Source organism: Carlito syrichta, unplaced genomic scaffold, assembly GCF_000164805.1.
Source record: "Carlito syrichta isolate Samal-C Ts95f unplaced genomic scaffold, Tarsius_syrichta-2.0.1 Scaffold304306, whole genome shotgun sequence".
Taxonomy (NCBI): domain Eukaryota; kingdom Metazoa; phylum Chordata; class Mammalia; order Primates; family Tarsiidae; genus Carlito; species Carlito syrichta.
This window is the reverse complement of record NW_007248402.1, coordinates 755,516-772,885: the sequence shown is the minus strand read 5'-3', so window position 1 is coordinate 772,885 and position 17,370 is coordinate 755,516. Positions and strand designations below refer to the sequence as shown.

General features: G+C 38.2%; 1 protein-coding gene across 4 annotated transcripts in view; it reads right to left on the bottom strand.

Moving 5' to 3' along the window:
- CDK14 (cyclin dependent kinase 14) overlaps positions 1-17,370 on the bottom strand; it is a 503,831-nt gene that overhangs the window by 73,717 nt on the left and 412,744 nt on the right. For all 4 annotated transcript variants that reach the window (XM_021713156.1, XM_008059636.2, XM_021713157.1 and 1 more), the window contains 2 exons: positions 15,780-15,919; positions 10,320-10,463 (listed from right to left, as the gene is read on the bottom strand). In XM_021713156.1, the coding sequence (XP_021568831.1) occupies positions 10,348-10,463; positions 15,780-15,919 (256 nt within the window). In that variant the 3' untranslated portion in view covers positions 10,320-10,347. The remainder of the gene's footprint in view (positions 1-10,319; positions 10,464-15,779; positions 15,920-17,370) is intronic.

The window sequence follows — 17,370 nt, the reverse complement described above, 5'->3', positions numbered from 1 at the left end:
CTGTGGAGTTGAAAGAAGGTACTGGAGAAAAGGGTGAGCCATAAGCCAGGCAGGCATAAACATCACCATTCACCACCTACTCTGCAAGACCACCCACCTTGCCTGTCTTGAGGGGTAAAGGTTTCTTAAAGGTACAGACTAGGAAATCCACTTACAGACAATTATACCTAATTCTTTAATTTAAAACTTATTTGTATACCTAACCCTCAATTGTACCCATCTCTAAAATAAAAATTAAAAAAATAAAATTTTCAACTGTTTCTCTCAAAATAGTTTATTTATTAATCTAATAAATCTGTCAGTTATTAACAAGGTGAGTTACTGTGAAAGAAAAAAAAATATTAACTTTAGGTGAAGCACTTAAAATTTGTTCTCAAGGCCAATTTCTAGACCACACAATAAAATTCCCAAATGAGAGAATGAGTGGATTCACACTGATGTTTAAATTTTTTTATTTGACAGAACTAATGCAGTATATCTTGACAGCTATATACAGTAGCTTAATGCTAAGCTTTTTATGCTGGATACAGAATAGAATGAATTTTGCACCAGTGTTTTGACTAGGAGGTTTTAAGATTCCTATTCACATTAGACAGCAGTCTGAGGCTTCTTGATTAAACAAGTCTTGGCTATTTAATAACTGCCTCATAAAATGTCTCAAAATTTAAGAGGAAAGAGAAACCCAATGCAAAGACATTTTGAAAATATACGTTTTAACCAGACTCTAGATGCTAAGTAAACATCTGTTAGTGTTCAGACAGAAAGACTTGCAGCTGTGGCATTTGTGACTTAAAATAACAAGATGAAGATCTCCATGCAAAAGATAAACTGTATCATAAAAGTTTCTTATCAAAAGAAAATATTTTTTTCTGATGGAATTTATGTAAAAAAAGGCTTTACACTAAATCTCATTTAATAAATCATAAAAATGCAAGCTTTATATTTGGAGCTTAGTATGAGGACGTTAGGTAATATTATTTTCTGTTTTACCACTATGTTCCCTTTTTACAAATTGCAGATTAATTTTCCCTATCAGGGCATTTTTTTCATGGTAGAATATTAAATTCTAGATGAACTGACATTTAGACAGTAATAAAATTGGAGAACTACTTCTTTTTAAAAAAGATTAAGTGTTTAACATTGTACCAAAATATGATACAGCCCTATGCTAAAATGTACATATATATTTTTACATGGATTAGATACACAGCTCCCAGAGGGCATTTGGTCTATCAATGAGACTGCATGTGAATCAGAAACCCCAGTTTGATGTGTGCAGCCTGGCTAACGACTGAATATAAACACCAGCCCTGTCATAATTTGGTATGCAACTGAGCTAGTCTTCCACACTAGCAGAGGGGGGGAAAAATCTCTCTTATTTTTTAAAGTTGCCTGTTTCTATCTGTTTTTGTCGAATTGCCACAATTGCCCAGATAAAACATTTGAGAGTATGTCAGCTTTAATTAACGTAACATGACCTGATCATTTCCACAGTTGAGAATAAAGAAGTTTGCATGCTTTAAATCCAAAACTCAACCTGGAGATTATGCTAAGTTGCTGCATTCATAGTCCACACTCCTCTGCTCATGTCAGAAGGACAGCATTTGTCCCCTCTAGTGATAAACAAATTATACATGAAATCAATTCCACTTCACAATCATTTTCCCTATTGGGTATTATCTTTCCTTCCCTGCTCCCTCCAGTTAAGCCCGCATCCTGTAACTTGCTAATGAGCTGAGAGCTTTCTGTTCCAGGTGGCACCCCCTGCCTGGAAGTCATGACATTTCCCATTTCGAATGCTGCTGGCATTTTTCGACAGCTCCTGCTAACTAGCCTTTTTGACCTGCACTAAGAGGAACTCATCTGATCGAATCCTCTAACCTGCCAATCATTCCAGCAAATGATCTTCACAGTCACTCCCAAGGCAGGAATGGAAGAGGGGGAAAAAAAAGGAAAAGCCAGTGAGAGAATGAGGGAGTAGGCGAGCGGCTGCCTCTGCAGCTACCTAATGAGAATACTTTAAGTCTCTGAGCAGCTGAAACACTGAAAAACTGGTGGGAAAATTAGGACACAACTGAATGCCTGGCTCTGTAATTACTGATTTCTTTCCATCCTGAGATCATTTTGAGAGCAACACCTCTGAGATGTGCCAGTTTCTAAAGAACACAAGAATACCCTACCTTACGCTGAGAAAATAGATTTATTTCTCCTGCCACTATCAATATGCAATTCTCATAATCCCATTCTGTCAAACAGCATCTTTTGCAGAATTAATTACGTGCTATAAGCTTGTTAAGTGTGCATTTGTAAACTAGGGATGATTATAATATTTGCCACAGTGAAGAGAGGGCCTCTTTTTTTCTCAGGCATATTTTAAATGCTGCCTCCATGGAGGGGTGTTGATTTTTACACATTCACATAAAAACAAATAGGTATGGTGGAGGTTGGTTTTGGGCTCAGGGAAGATTAAATTCCTGACATTGACAAAATGGGTGTTCTTAACTAATGGAGGTAAAATAATTTTTTTCCTTCCAGGTTTTTCCTGCTTGCATAGAATGCATTTTTAAATTATGTTGAAACTTAGTGGGTTTTTAGCTCACAGAATAACCCAATTACCTTAGGAAGAATGATCTGGTAGGTGATTAGTTTGGCAATGGATCACAACTCTCTAGGTATCTTAATATGGAAGAGATTTGTAGACCAAGGAATGATACAATATAATTATGTGTTATCATTATACCACTGTATGTAATAATGTAAAATAAATACATGATTTAATTGCACATGATAATCACACATCTTTCTCCATTTATAGTAATTAGGCCAATAGCCCCATTTATAGTAATTATTATATGTAATTGGGGGCATTTTACTAATTGCGTTGAAAATGATAATCCAGAGCAATTAAAAATCCAAGGGCACTATACATAAAGCAAACTACATGAAAAGAATGGCGATAAATTAAAGGGAAGAAATTCACCAAGTATGGAAGTTACCAGTGCAAAATCTGATTCCATGCTTGGCATGCATGATGATAATGTTTATTACGAGATAAATTTCTACCAATTACTCTTTTGTATTATTTTTGTTCTAGACATTGTGCTTTATTTCCCTAAATGGAAAAGTAAACATTTGACTAATCTATAATGTTATCATAACTCCAGGACTGAAAAACTATTCTTCTTGGCTGTGTGAATTTATTGAGTGTGTTTATTTATGTAGGTTGGTAGAGAAAGCAGCTGTCCTAAACTCCAAAAGAGACTCTGCAAGTTATTCGTTTGCACAATCAATTTGATGTTTTTAAAAGGTCTATTCGTAGAAGCATCTCATAGTATTGAAAACATTTTGTTAATTTACTTGTAAAAATTCAGTCAAAATGTTTACCTTTGTTTACTGAAATACATTTAAGTTGTGGTTTTCATTACATTTGCTATCTGTCTAGAATTTTAATGTGTCTGAGGATCTGAAAGCCTGGTTTTTGTCCTAAGGCCCTCCCCCCAATCTCAATCCCCATTTCTACCCAGACAGGGCTCCCCTGTGAGCAGTATCTCAGGAGGAGTGGTGAGCATCCATGGGACAAGGGGAATAGTTTCGAGCATCTTTTTGCCTTCCCTTCTCGACACTGTCATTTATACATTGTCCTCTGTGCACTCAAATGTCATCCCACCATCAGCCCACTTCAGCTCAAACAGTCTCCTTTTATGCTTAGACACTTCTTAGAGTATCAGCAGACCACAAAGACTGTCTAGTGGGACTCAGCTGCTATCCTGGTATTAATAATACAATACAGTGCACTTAGGGCATAGACAATTCCCTCTGTATCCCAAATTCATAAGAATCAACATTAAATGAAAAGGAGAAATAAAGCACCTGAGCTGATTCTCACTACTTTCTATATGTGACTGCTAACTTCCTTCTAATGGAGAGCTTGGTTACTAGCCACACTGCATCTTGTGCCCAGTATTTACAAGAAAGCTTCACTCAGATTATGCTGCTGGCTAAATAGTCCCTAAGAAATTAATTTGGGTTTTAAAAAGCTAGAAGATGCAAGTGCTATTCCCTCCCTGCATTCCCCCACCCTGTCGCCCCCGCCAATTTGAAAGTTCATCTGGCCGGGAAATGCTGAATCACAAAGATACAGCCAATTTTCAAGGATCTATAGGGCTGATGAACCACTTTACAGAGCATAAAATGCATTTCCCCTCTTTAGTCATTTTGCCTTTTAAAACTCTCAATCAAAAAAAGAGAAGAAGAAAAGAGCCAAAACTATTATTATTTTTCATTTAAAAAATAGTACTCTAGGCCAGGCGTGGTGGCGTATGCCTGCAGTCCCAGTACTTTGGGAGGCCGAGGGAGAGGACTGTCTGAGTCCAGGGGTTCGAGACCAGCCTGGGCAACTTGATGAGACATCAAAAAATAAAATAAAATAAAATAACAACAACTACAAAAAAATCACTATGAGGCCAGGCATGGTGGCTTATGCCTGCAATATCCCAGCACTTTGGGAGGCTGAGGTGGGAGGATTACTTGACCAGCCTAAGCAACACAATAAGACCTCATCTCCACACACACACAAAAATAATAATAATAATTAAGCTGGACATGGTGGTGCATGCCTGTAGCTTGTAGTCTCAGTTATTTGGGAGACTGAGAGGGGAGGACTGCCTAGAAGTCAAGACTCATCAGTGCCACTGCCCTCCAGTCTGACAGAGTGGGACTCTGTTAAAAAAATAAAAATGAAAAAAAAACCCTACTCAGAATTCCTTGTTTTTAAGAAAAACAAAATGAAATATTTAAAGATAATGAAGCTTCACTTAAGTAACATACATAGTTTAGAAAAACAACATGTGTGTGTGTGTGAGCACATTTGTATGAGATGGGAGAGGAGAAAAAGAGAAAGAATGATATGATAAAGCAAATGCAGCAAAATGTTAATATTTGGTGAAGGGTATCAGGAATTCTTACTGCTATTCTTGCAACTTTTCTATAAATCTCAAATTATGTCAACATAAAAATAAAGAAATAAATACTTTTAAAATGCACTCTGAAGGAAGCATGGCAGAACTTTATTTTCATTCTGCTTTGGGACAATTCCAGGGCATAATGCATTACGAAAATTAGGTAGTGAGGCCTGAGAGTCCTCTGCTTACCCAGGCATGGGTTAGGGTGGTGGTGTTGCAGAGTACAGGTCAGAGTTGACCTAAAGAAAGGGAGAGGTGGAGAGACAGAGAAGGGAGGACAAACTTCCCCAGCCTACTATTTCACATTAGTGTTTAAAGGAGAGAATAGACTCCCCAGGTAGAGGGAAAGCTAAAGTAAGGGAGTGCAGGTAAGGAGGAAACTAACAATATTCCAGTCTCTTCTCATTTAGGCATTCATAATATGCATTACTGCATTTGTGGTTCAAAGCTCTACCAATTTCCCAAATAAGAATTAAAAAAAAAAAAAATCTGCAGTCATGTAGGGGGAATGACAAAACCCTGGATTCTTTCAGATAAAACGTGCAAGGAACATTTGCTTGTTTCCCCTCTGCTTGTTATTTCCACAATTGTTGTCAACTATATAAGGTAATACAGATAATAAAACGATCATCATTTGATAGGAAAAACAATTTGTAGGATCATGAAGAAAATAGCTGTTCTTGCAGAAAACAAAACAAAACAAAAAACAACAACCCAGACATCTTTCTGCTACTGAAAAAAAGCTAGACCTAACATTTGCATCTCTTATATGGTGAAAGTGCTAATGCTAATGGGTATTATCTCCTTTTGTGCCTATAGTTGAAAAAGTACAACATGCCTTAAAAAGACCTTTAGTCAATAGCCCAAAATATCACACAGTGAAGATGTTGTCACTGTATCAAAACTGGAGTCTCTGCGCTCATCTGATTGTTCCCTTGGTCATATGCAGGCCGGTCAGGGCACATTCCAGCTGCACTGCTGGCTTCGAGATCGCTGAGCCCAGAATTCTCTTCTGCAGGGCTCCTTAAGTACAGGTCGGCCACCTAGTCCTGGGCTTAGCTGACTGCATCAGGGCTCAGAGACTGACCTGGAAGCAGCCTACAGTTGGCCAGCAGTTTATAGGGGTGAGACACAGCAGCCTTGCTCTCTGCTTCATGATGATGGCTATATCAATCAGAGCTGCTCTCTAGGAGGGTTTGAATCTGACGCAGAAAGAGGTCAGCAGTAGACTGCCCCAGAAATAGAGGGACAAAGAGAAATGATAATAAGTAGGAGCCATGAATAAGCAGAAACAAGTCAGCAGAAGCCCTGAAGTGAAGGGAAGATGAAAGCAGAGTTAGTTGATGCAGAGACAGAAAAGATGAGCCGCCATAATGTCACAGCATGGAGGAGAGCAATAAGTGGCTATTTCTCTAGGAGCAGTTTCCAGAGTTGAGATGGCAGAAACTCCAGGTGACCCAGAGCATGAGAACAACTCCAGGTGCCCCAGAGCGTGAGGACTGTTCTCCTAAGGTTTGGCTCAGTGCTGCCACAGAGGCACCAGTGCATTGTGTTGTCTAAAATCTGGTTTCTAAAAGCATCTTTATCTTATTCATTACAATTCCTTGAGCATTCTACTCTGTTGAACTTACAGACTATTTGGGGAAATTATTGCTTAATGACTGAGTCAAGCAGACAGAGTCTGACAGTTTTTTTTCACTGTCACATAATTCTTCAATAATGTTGATTAGCAAAAAATATTATGCTAAAAAAGAAGAGGGTCACCTGCATGGAGTTAACTTCTTACACTTGAACCAAATAACATTATTTCATGCACTAGACAGAGATTTGTGAATTTATTATGAGTTTAATGAGGTGTGAAAACCAACTGATTCACAGAAAAGAGATGTTTCACAATAAGCACATACTAGTGCAGAAAAATCATAAAACAGATGTCTAGAAGAGTAGAGACCACTTTAAACCCTGTATTCAGTAAACAGAGAAGTAGACAGAATGACCAAGCACATTCTACGTCAGTTTAGAATGAATGTGGAATTAAGCCCATCACAGGTGAGTGTTTGGTATCACTGTATGCAAATACACCAATGGTTGTGGTATTCAATACAGTTCCTGGTCTTTTCCTTGTGGAAAATGTCTATGTACATTTAAGTTTCTCTCTGACATTAGAAGGGTCTTACCCTTCAGTGCTGATAAAGTGAGTGGGAATAATCCATAAATTCTTTAGTCTACTAATACCTTTGGAGGATAACAAAATGTAAGAAGCACAGTATTTTGATCATCCAGTGGTATCTATCCCATTTTTAACTTAGGTGTGTTTATGGTTTTCTTTTTTTCTTTTTCTTTTTCTTTTTGAGTCATAGTCTCACTCTGTCGCCCAGACTGGAATGCAATAGCACACTCACGGCCACCTCAGCGTTGACCTGCTGGGCTCTGGTGATCCTTACACCTCAATCTTCCAAGTAGCCGGAACTACAGGTGCGCGCTACCATGCCCGGCCAATTTTTTTGATTTACTGTAGAGATGAGGTCTCACCAAGTTGCCCAGGCTGGTCTCAAACCCATGAGCTCAGGCAGTCCACTTGTCTCGGTCTTCCAAAGTGCTGAAATTATAGGCTGAGCCACCAAGCCCAGCTGGTTTTCTTTTTTAAAAATTTGGTTACAAGATTCTGAAACCAAAATTATTTTCTGCTGCAAAGCAAAATGCATCACATTAACTTTTCCACTAAGGCCAATTTATACAAATCCGGAATTATTAACTAAATGACCTTAGTATGCAAGGAAAGAAAGAATGTTACATTAAGGTATGTGAGAAAAATTAAGACTTGAAACACTCCTGTCTGCTCAGTTCTCTATCGCTTCAAAGATGGAAGGGACACAATTCATTTTCCACATTTATCTCCATGTATCTCCCCAAAGAGAGGTGGCTAAAATGCTAGCCCACAGTCTTGGCTTCTTCGCATCCCTAACTTCTTTGCCTTCCTTCTTCTTCCCAGTCTCTCTGAGCTTTACAAAGAACTAGGACATTTGTGGAAGATTTAAGATGCCACAGACTACTCTAAACAGTTAATGGATTCAGAAACAACAACAAAATCAAAGAATTACATATTTTTCTCTAAAAATACCGTATCTATGTAGACATTTTGCTCTAAATGTCCCTAATTTGATATTCAGTGATTGGTCAGAGTAAGGCCCTTCCATAAGATGTATCAAGCCAATAAATAGGCACTATTACTTGATCTCTAAAATTGCCCCATTATTGAAAAATCTACGAAACTGAGAAATTAAAATGCCCTTTTCTGCTGACACAAAATTCTTAGAATTCAATTTCTCTGCAGCTTTTTTGAGAAAATAAAATTTAGATGTTTCCTCAGTATTATGCTGAATCAAGCTAAGGTATTTGGACTTGGAAGAAAACTACAACAACAATAATATTAAAGCTTTGGAAGTTGGAGTGAAAAAGATGAAACTCATAGAGAAAACATTTATATTATTATCAAGTAATTCTAGAGGAAAATCTCTGTTTTGCAGATATAACCTTACATCTAGTTTAGAAAGTATACTTAGAAGAAAATACATTTTTATAAAGGCTTTCAAATACCGATGATTTGTAGTTCTGAGCACCTTTTAATTGCTATTTTCAATTAGCAATTTTTGAGACTTCCTGGGCAATGCTCCTGTTCAGTGAGCTTGATTTGATTGTATAAGGAGGAGTTGAGCTGAAACACATTCTAGTATCTTTGGCAGGCCAGGCTTAGGTCAGGAGATCTCAGAAGAGCCAAGATGTAGGAATATAGCCCTACAATTGAACTTCAGACTGGCTCGCGTGCATGTTTTGTTCTACTAAATTGGCTAAGAGATTTATAGCTAGAGCCCACATCATGATAATGTTGGATAAAACTTTGTAAAAAGCATATCCCTGCAACCTTCATGAATCAAAGCCATTCTCAGAATCAGGAGGTAACTAAAAAACTCAGCCCTACTCTTGCCTAAACAACTTAAATTCAAAATGGGAATGCAAATGAAACTAAGTAAATAGAGTTGTGTTTCCAGGTAACCTATTATCCTATAGGGAGAAATAACCTGAAGAAGATTCTTACTCTTACCGGTGAAGTGTGGCAAGTTTAACAGTTACCATCTCCTGACTATCATTTATACACCATATTTTATTGAGAATCTTTTATTTTCAAATCATTCATAAATCACTACCATACTCCTAAGAAGCAAAATCGGCCCCTATGTTGAGGATATATAAAAGCTAAAACCCAGAAATAGCTCAAGACATTGCCAGATCACCCACAAGACAATGTGGACATCTTAATTTGCTCTCTTTACCCTGCTGTCAATTTAGCCTGTTAACATATTTCATTAAGAGGGAGGAAGGAAGAAGAGTTCCTACAATGCCTGTATATATCCGTTGAGTCACTTGAACACTTAGTTACTGAATGTCTGTAGAAGCAAGGAATAAACATGTACTTCTCTATGCAAACAAGTACACAAAAACATTTGTTCTCTATCTGCTTCAGAAAATTATGTGACATCAAAGGAGATATAAAATAAAATTCTCAAAAAAACCAGACATTTCCATCTGGCCTTCAAGAAAGACAGCCTTTTCAGAAGTTGCCGTCTCCAGCTGGTCATGGTATAATGCGTATGATGTGATGACTGGGACAGGCTGATATGTCTAGAAGGTGCCATATTTAGATTATGCTTCCTACCTGCAGAATAGGAGAGGTCAAAGAATTGGATAGTAAAAAAGAAAAGCTTCATCACAATAAGGTTTGTACCAGAGGCCAGAAGGAGTCAGAAACTGGTGAAGTGGCCCAAATGAGAGCTGAGTCTATGTCTGCTCTCATAGACTCAGCCACGATTGGATTACAAATAAAAACTTCTTGTAGGAATGAGAATGTAGTATTGCTAGAGTTGCTGATTTCTCCAGAAAAAAGTGGAAAATTAGATGTGTGTGTAGATATCCCCATTTTAAAATGAGAGCAACGAATGTAAAAAAATTGTGTGGGTCAAACAAAGCAAGTCTGTGGCCTACACATAGCCCAAAGTGAATCTTCTTCTAATCTCAGTGAAAAAATGTGAGTAGTTAAAATGATTTGCTTATGACTCAAACGGTTTGCCTAATGCTTGCATAGATGAAAGTATAATATAAAATATAATTTTGAACAGAATCTTGTAGGTACCTGAAAATATGGAAATAACCGACAGCATTCTGCCTCAGTAGACTGATGAATGTCATCATAAACACAAGAGACTCATAAGATAGGTGGGAAAAAAGTCTGAAATATTTCATTTAAGAAATCGATTCAATATTCATTAAATATTACTTTCCAAGTAAAGTAGGTCACCTTACCTGTGCTCTCTTGAGAATGTTGTGCTCTTCAGTGCTTGCTATTTGATAGACTTTTGCCATAACTATTGTTTTTCCCAAAGGCCCTCATGCTGTCCCCAGCTTCTGGTTGTAATCTCACATTTGGGATGGTAAAAATAGAAGACACTGTGGACAGAATGAAAAGTTTCCATTTATATATTTAGAGATGTATTTGCAATATTTTCTTTTTTAAAAAATGACAATTTAAATGCAGTTCTGGATGTCCAGCACAGAGAACATTGTGGAGATGTCAAGTGGACACAGGCACACACACATATACACACGATCGGACAGTCTGCCTTCCCCGCAGCTCTGAAGACATTTCACACTTCTCTGATCTAGAATGATTAACTTGGATTTGGAAACAGTATATTTTGCCCTTTCTTTGTGCCACTCTTTTATTCATTCATTGGAGAAATATATATTGAGCTCTACACTGTTCTAAAATTTGCAGAATCCTGTAGTAAATAAATACATCAGAATGCAAGGAAATCCTTGTTCTTGTAGATTCTAGCTGGGGAGACAGGCAACAACCAACCAGATATAACATATCAAATAGTGGCAAATCTTATGAAGAAAAATAAATCAGGGATGAGAAACTGGAAGTTTGGGGTGGATGGTCAGTGAAGGCTCCCTCAAAAAGAGACATTTAAACAGAGACCCATAGGAGGTGAAAGGACAGCCATGCTTACGGGGGAGAGCAAGTATAAAATGGAGAAGAGGGAACAAGAGCTGACTCTAAGGACACAAGAAGGGGAGCAGGCAAGCCAGTTAGAGGCCACTGTAAAACACCAGAGAGAGAGAGGATAGCAAGTGACTTAGCATGGGGTGGTAGCAGTGAAGTGAGGAGAGGTGAGACTCTCTCTATATTTTTAAGGTCGCATAAACAGGATCTGTGGAAGAATTAGATACGGAGTGTGACAAAAGAGGAGAAGTCGAGTATAGCTTCCATCAACTGGAAGAATGACACTGCCATGGACTGACAAGGGTAAGATTACAGAAGGAACATGTTCAAAGGAAAAATGAAGGAGTAGAGTTTTGGTAATATTATGTTGAGATGTCTACTAGATGGACACGTTGAGTAGTCAGTTGGATATGCAAGTCTGGAGTCGGGGAAAACAGAACAGGAGATGGAAATTGGAAGCTGTCAGTCTAGAGAAGATATTTAAATAATGAGATTAGATGAGATCATCTAGGATCCAGAGAGTGTGTACAGATAGAAAGATCTGAGGTTTCTGCCCAAGAACACTCTAATGCGAAAGGTCTGGCTGATGAGGAGACATCAGCAAAGTAGTCTGAAAAAGAAAGTTTAGTATTCTAAACTAAAGGGAAACCACAAGAGAATCCTGTCCTGGAAACTAAGTGAAGGAGGTGTTGCTAGGAGAAGATGATGGTCAATTGTGCAGGATCTGCCAACAAGCAGGAAAAAGACCATTGGGTGGAGACTTTGAAAATGGCAGTTCTTGAGTTGTGGGCACAAAAGACTAGTTGCAAAGTATTAACAACAGCATGGAAGCCTAGGAACTGGAGGCAGCAAACATATTTGAAACCAATGTGCTTTTTAAATTTTTAAATAGATGACATGGAGCTACATTAAGGGTATCGTGCTTTTTTAGGATAACACGAGAACATATACAGGAATATGTGGGAAAACCTACAAACCCTAGGGCTGAAGAGATCCTTTGGGATTAATGGTGTCCATATCACTTGCTCTCTAAATGAGAAATCGGAAGCACAGATAGCCTGAGGCTTGTCCAAAGTTCCCTGGCTAGTTAACAGTGGAGCTGAAGCTAGGATCCAGGTGGTCTGATTCCCAGTTCGATGCTCTTCACATTGGACCAATTTGTTGGCCTTCTTTTACTGGGTTTGAGTTTTGCAAATTAGCAAATGAGTGCAATAAAACCAAGGACTCTGTGCTGTGAAGTGTATTTTGTTCATTTACTTTGACAAGGGTAGCTCAGCTTCAATTATTTATGTAACTTGATAGTATACGCAGGAGAATGCCCTATGGTGTATTTGGGAAAAAAATCATGAATTTCTTCTAAATCAGTCCTCCATTTACTTCCCTGAATCAAATCTTTGAGAAGTGGGGAAAGGCTGCTAGGTTTCAAGACAGAGGGAGAATGACAGGGTGCCACCAGAAGTAGCCAGCTTTAACTGCTTGGTCCCCAGGCAACTGCACCATTATTCTTGCTTAATGCATTTAGAGTTCTTGCTTCAGTGAGTGGCACACCAAGGCATTATCTATATATTTTGGTGTGATGCAACTTGATGAGGTTTTAAGGAATAGAACAATAAAGAAAGATGGTACACTGCTATGTATTTTTCCAAAGCAAGAGTCTGGCATAAACATACAACTTCATGTTTACACTAATCTAGGGAACAACTGCAGGGCTCTGTGTTACTCAGGCTGCAACAACACCTGGGGCTCTTCTCACAGGTCAGATACAGTAAAGTAGGCCAAGAAGGCTTGAGCCCACTTTTAACTTATTTTGGTTTCCATCTTCTCCGTTTAACCTGATTCTGTTTCCTGCTTGCGTAAGTGTTTCCTTTTGCTTCTATTCTTTAAGAAGTTCTGTAGGCCATCTTTCCGAATGAAAGTGCTACAGACTGAATTATGACCCTTTCCAAGTTCATATGTCGAAGCCCTAACTCCCAATATGACGGTCTTCGGAGATGGAGTCTTAGGGAGATAATTAAGGTTTGAGGAAGTCAGGGGGGAGAGGGGCTCATGATGAGATTCATGGCTTTATAAGAGGAAGAGAGAGACTGTACTCTTGGCCCTGTGAGAACACAGCAAGGTGGCCCTCTGCAAGCCAGGAACCAAATCAGCTAACATCTTCATCTTGGTCTTCCCATCCCTAACAGGAATACATGTCTGCTGTTTAAACCACCCAGTTCATGGGATTTTGTTGTAGCTCAGTTTGAGCAGACTAAGACAGAGAAGTGTCTGGAGTTGAGAGTCTAAACCACAACGTGGATGCGAAGATAATCCATTCACTGGTTCCACGACACTTCCTCCCAGGAGGACCTCCTTCCAAATCTCCTTGAAAAGAAAGCATGTGGGGGTACCCGGGAAACTGCTGCTGCCATGTGCCAGACGATGAACTCTGACAAGACTCTAGACTAACACGAAGTTTAACTTTAAAGGTTTTAAGAATTTCTAAAGATAGTCTACAGAATATGAACCTAGAAAATAGAGTCACTAAACCCAGTCACTAGACTTACAGGGACTAACTCCCAAAGTCTGGGAATTCTTTGTTTTGTAAACATGTTTACAAATATAGCCACGTTGTTCTAAATGGAAATGACTGGAGTATTTAATACTGGGATTGTCCTTTCTTCCAACTGGATTTATGCTTCATAATGATTATCTTCTAGACACAGAAATAGCATTTCTGTAACTCAAAACTGTTACCGGAGGCATTTAGTAGAATCTTGCTTTAAAAATATAATGATTTTTCATCTTTATTCTCCCCCCTTCAAAAGGTTTCACTGCTCCTGATGTTAACGTTATGCAAAGACGTGTTTCTGCCAATGAATATCGCCTTATGGTTATGCTTCTGCAAATAGCCTGCTGTGAGCTGATAAAGGGATTAATGCAGCCAAAATTCTTAATCTGTGAAATTACAAATTAAATTCTCATATTAAAAATACCACCCTGAGGTATTTTTTGTGGTTTTAATTCCCCTCTGGTGTTCTGCATACATTGTGCTTGTTAATGATGGGGACAAGGCTGTCTCCGCTGGCAGTCTGCTGCCGAGTGATAATGTGGAAGCATTTATTCACTGATAGGAACTGGATTTAACCACGGCTGATAAACTAAGTGGCAAGTGGGTAATAAGTCCATATTAACAGAAAAGTACTACTACAGAATTCAGAATTCACAGACCATCAAAATCCTGGCTTAAACTCAATCATCGAGTCAGATGGGATTGAGATGTCACCAAGGAGGAGTGGTATCAAGTTACAAGCTACACTAAACGGGAAAACAAGCCATATGTTTGAGTGTGATGAGACATAAACGAATGAGCCTATTTACATCACTTTTTTTCTTTCAGTATAGGAAGATGTGTCACCAATTCATTATTTTTCTCTAGGAATGTCATCTTTAACTTTTTGAAAGCTAGGGATAGCTGTTGTAATAATCAGTGGGAGACCTTGAGAGGAGGTAGGGTAGGCAATAGAGTAAACTTGAGCTGGGAACATGTGAGTTGTTCATGAGAATCTGCTCGGCATATGGGGAGTAGTAGATTAATACATCTACAGTAACTCTGGGGTTAAAAAAATAATTAGAAATAAATGTGGGATATCATAAAGACATTTAGGGTAGGAAATACCCAAGAGTAATATCTAAATACTTAGATCCAAAATAGTTATTATCATCAAGAAGGATTCACTATTACAGTGGGGAGCGGGGGGAAGAAGCCTAAAATTTAAGAGACTAAAGAAATAACTTTATGTCTACTCTAAATGATGTAGACCCAAGGATTAATAAATATATCATAAAGATTTGTGCATACATGCTGTACATTAATTTTTAAGGCAATCAGAAAAGTGTATAAAAAGAAATATCTCTAATTGTTCTTTGAAAAGAACATATCACTAACGAACAAAAACGTTCCTACTGCAACAGTATTTTACAAAATTTCACAAGAATTCTGTTTCACACTTTGGAAGAAAGCTGAGATCCTCCCAGCCGTAAATCCTCCCTCAAATATTTAAAACGTAATTGAAAAAGGCTGTGCAAATATGAACACTTTTGGAAAAACAAAACAAAACAAAGCCAGGAATGTGTTTTGTTTTAAAAGATCCAGAGAAGAGCTGTCTGTTCGAACACCAAGAGCATTTGCCATTAAAATGAATTACATGTCTTCAGTTCATACATGTCAATTCAGTGCATTAGCCAATTGCCAACTGTTTTCTCAGCTCACTGCATAGCAGACCTTTTTAAGGTTATTGTTACAACCAAGATGGTTTCTGAGAATCAAACAGACATGAATCATCTTCTCCTCTGTGTACTGCAGCCAGTTAAAAAGTACTGTATGCATAAAGCACTAAATATGTAAATCATATTTTCCTGTTCCTTTATGACCGCTCAGATCATTTTTTTGGACATACACATAATCAAATACAAAGACGCACAGCTGCAGACTGCAGAGCAGAGATAGCAAAAAAGGAATCCATTTTCTTCTTGTGTCTGGTAAGCTAGCAATTGAATGGCAAGATTCCACTAAATATACATACACATGGCCCCCCTTGTCCTCTGTTTTCTCTGTCTGCATACACATACACATACGTGTGTATGCCACGCACTCACAAACATGCACTATCTTACATTTGTGCACGCATAAACACGTCACTCTCTCCACGTGCATGTTACATATAGGTGCTAAATTATGTCTTTGCTTTGATTGGATATTACAGATTTGTCACACTCACTATCTGTCAGTTCCCATAGCCGTGGGGGCAGGTCACTAAAATACTCATGGCTCAAGGCAGCCTGTGCCGATAGTCTGTTCTTTGGGGAACATTGTAGGAGCTTGGAGGCCAGATCCTCTGCGTGATTCACATAGCTGAGCCTAAAAACACAAGCAAAAGAGAGAAATCAGACCAAATAAGAAATCCACTAAATAAGATGTAAAGCGCACCTAAATTTTCTTGGACTTCAATTTACTACTGGCTAAGGAAACAAATTACCTGCTGAAACTAAACAGAAGCAAAATTCACAGTAGTTCTTATCTGTTACTTCAAACAGATTTCTTCAGTAGATATTCTAGCATCATCGATTTAATATATTCCTACTACAGGCAAAGGGTTGACACTTTCAGAATAGGTAAAATTAGGTTCAGAGGTAGAAATTTTCAGAAGACAGTTTATCAAATAGTTGCCAGAATTTGTCCATAGAATCTATGTGCTGCATTTGGATACATTTAGAAGAAACATTTATGAGAATTTGGATACATCTATAGGAAATTGATACCAAATAACTAGGATAATTAAAATAACCAGCTTCTATTAAATTATGTATTTACTGAAGTGCATGTTCCTTGAAGAATTTTCATTTTCTTGCCGTAAATATAACATTATTGGAACATAATGTTCTGTCAATATCAACAATCATAATACTAATACACAGGTTAGCAAAGGGGATATGCTGAAATGGTATGGGGCCAAATCAATTCCAGATGACCTTCAAAACCACAGTAGATAGAAAATGTGTGACTTAAGATTACAGGAAAAAGGCATGAAAATAAAATAGATAGCAATACCACTCAGTCTGGCCTAGCCTTGCTTTTCATGGGATTTCTATCTCTGCTCAGAGCAATCAAGCCTAGATGATTAACATAATGACAATAAGAGTATTCCTAATAATGGCTACCATTTACAGAGAGTTGAACATGTGTCAGGTACTCTCCTGAGTACTTTTCACACTCATATTTATTATGATCCGAGAAGGCAGCTGTTCCCATTTAACATTAGTAGAAGCCAAGTAGGAGTCAGAGGTGGTAGTGGACACTCAGTTAGCAGGGTGACTAGAGACTCAACCCCATCTAGAACTACTGGACTCTAAAGTGGTTTGCACACGCCAGGATCTCTTTCTCTCACAGATCATTTCTAAAGGCTTTTACCCGAAAATTCCAGAGTTTCTGCAGCATGATGCAGTATGCACAGTAACTCTCAGTGGCAGCCAGAAGTGGCTGAGGGAAAGTTGCACCTGCCAGTAGGTTTTTTAAAAAAAAATTCTTGAAGCTACTAAGCACACAATTAGTCAAAAACGTCCTCCCTCCATGACCAACAATCTCTTCCTTCCCCTCCTCAAGTAGCTCTTTAGCACTGATTAAAAAGCCATAAAGAGGGACAAATATATGGAGTTTGCAGCAACTTGGATGGATTTGGAGTCCATCATACTCAGTGATTTATCACAGAAACAAAGAACTGAGTTCCATATGATCTCACTCATAAGGTGACCTTGAACAATTATAATACTATAAGAAAGAGATTGATAGTAGTGGAAAACTGTCTGGGGGGG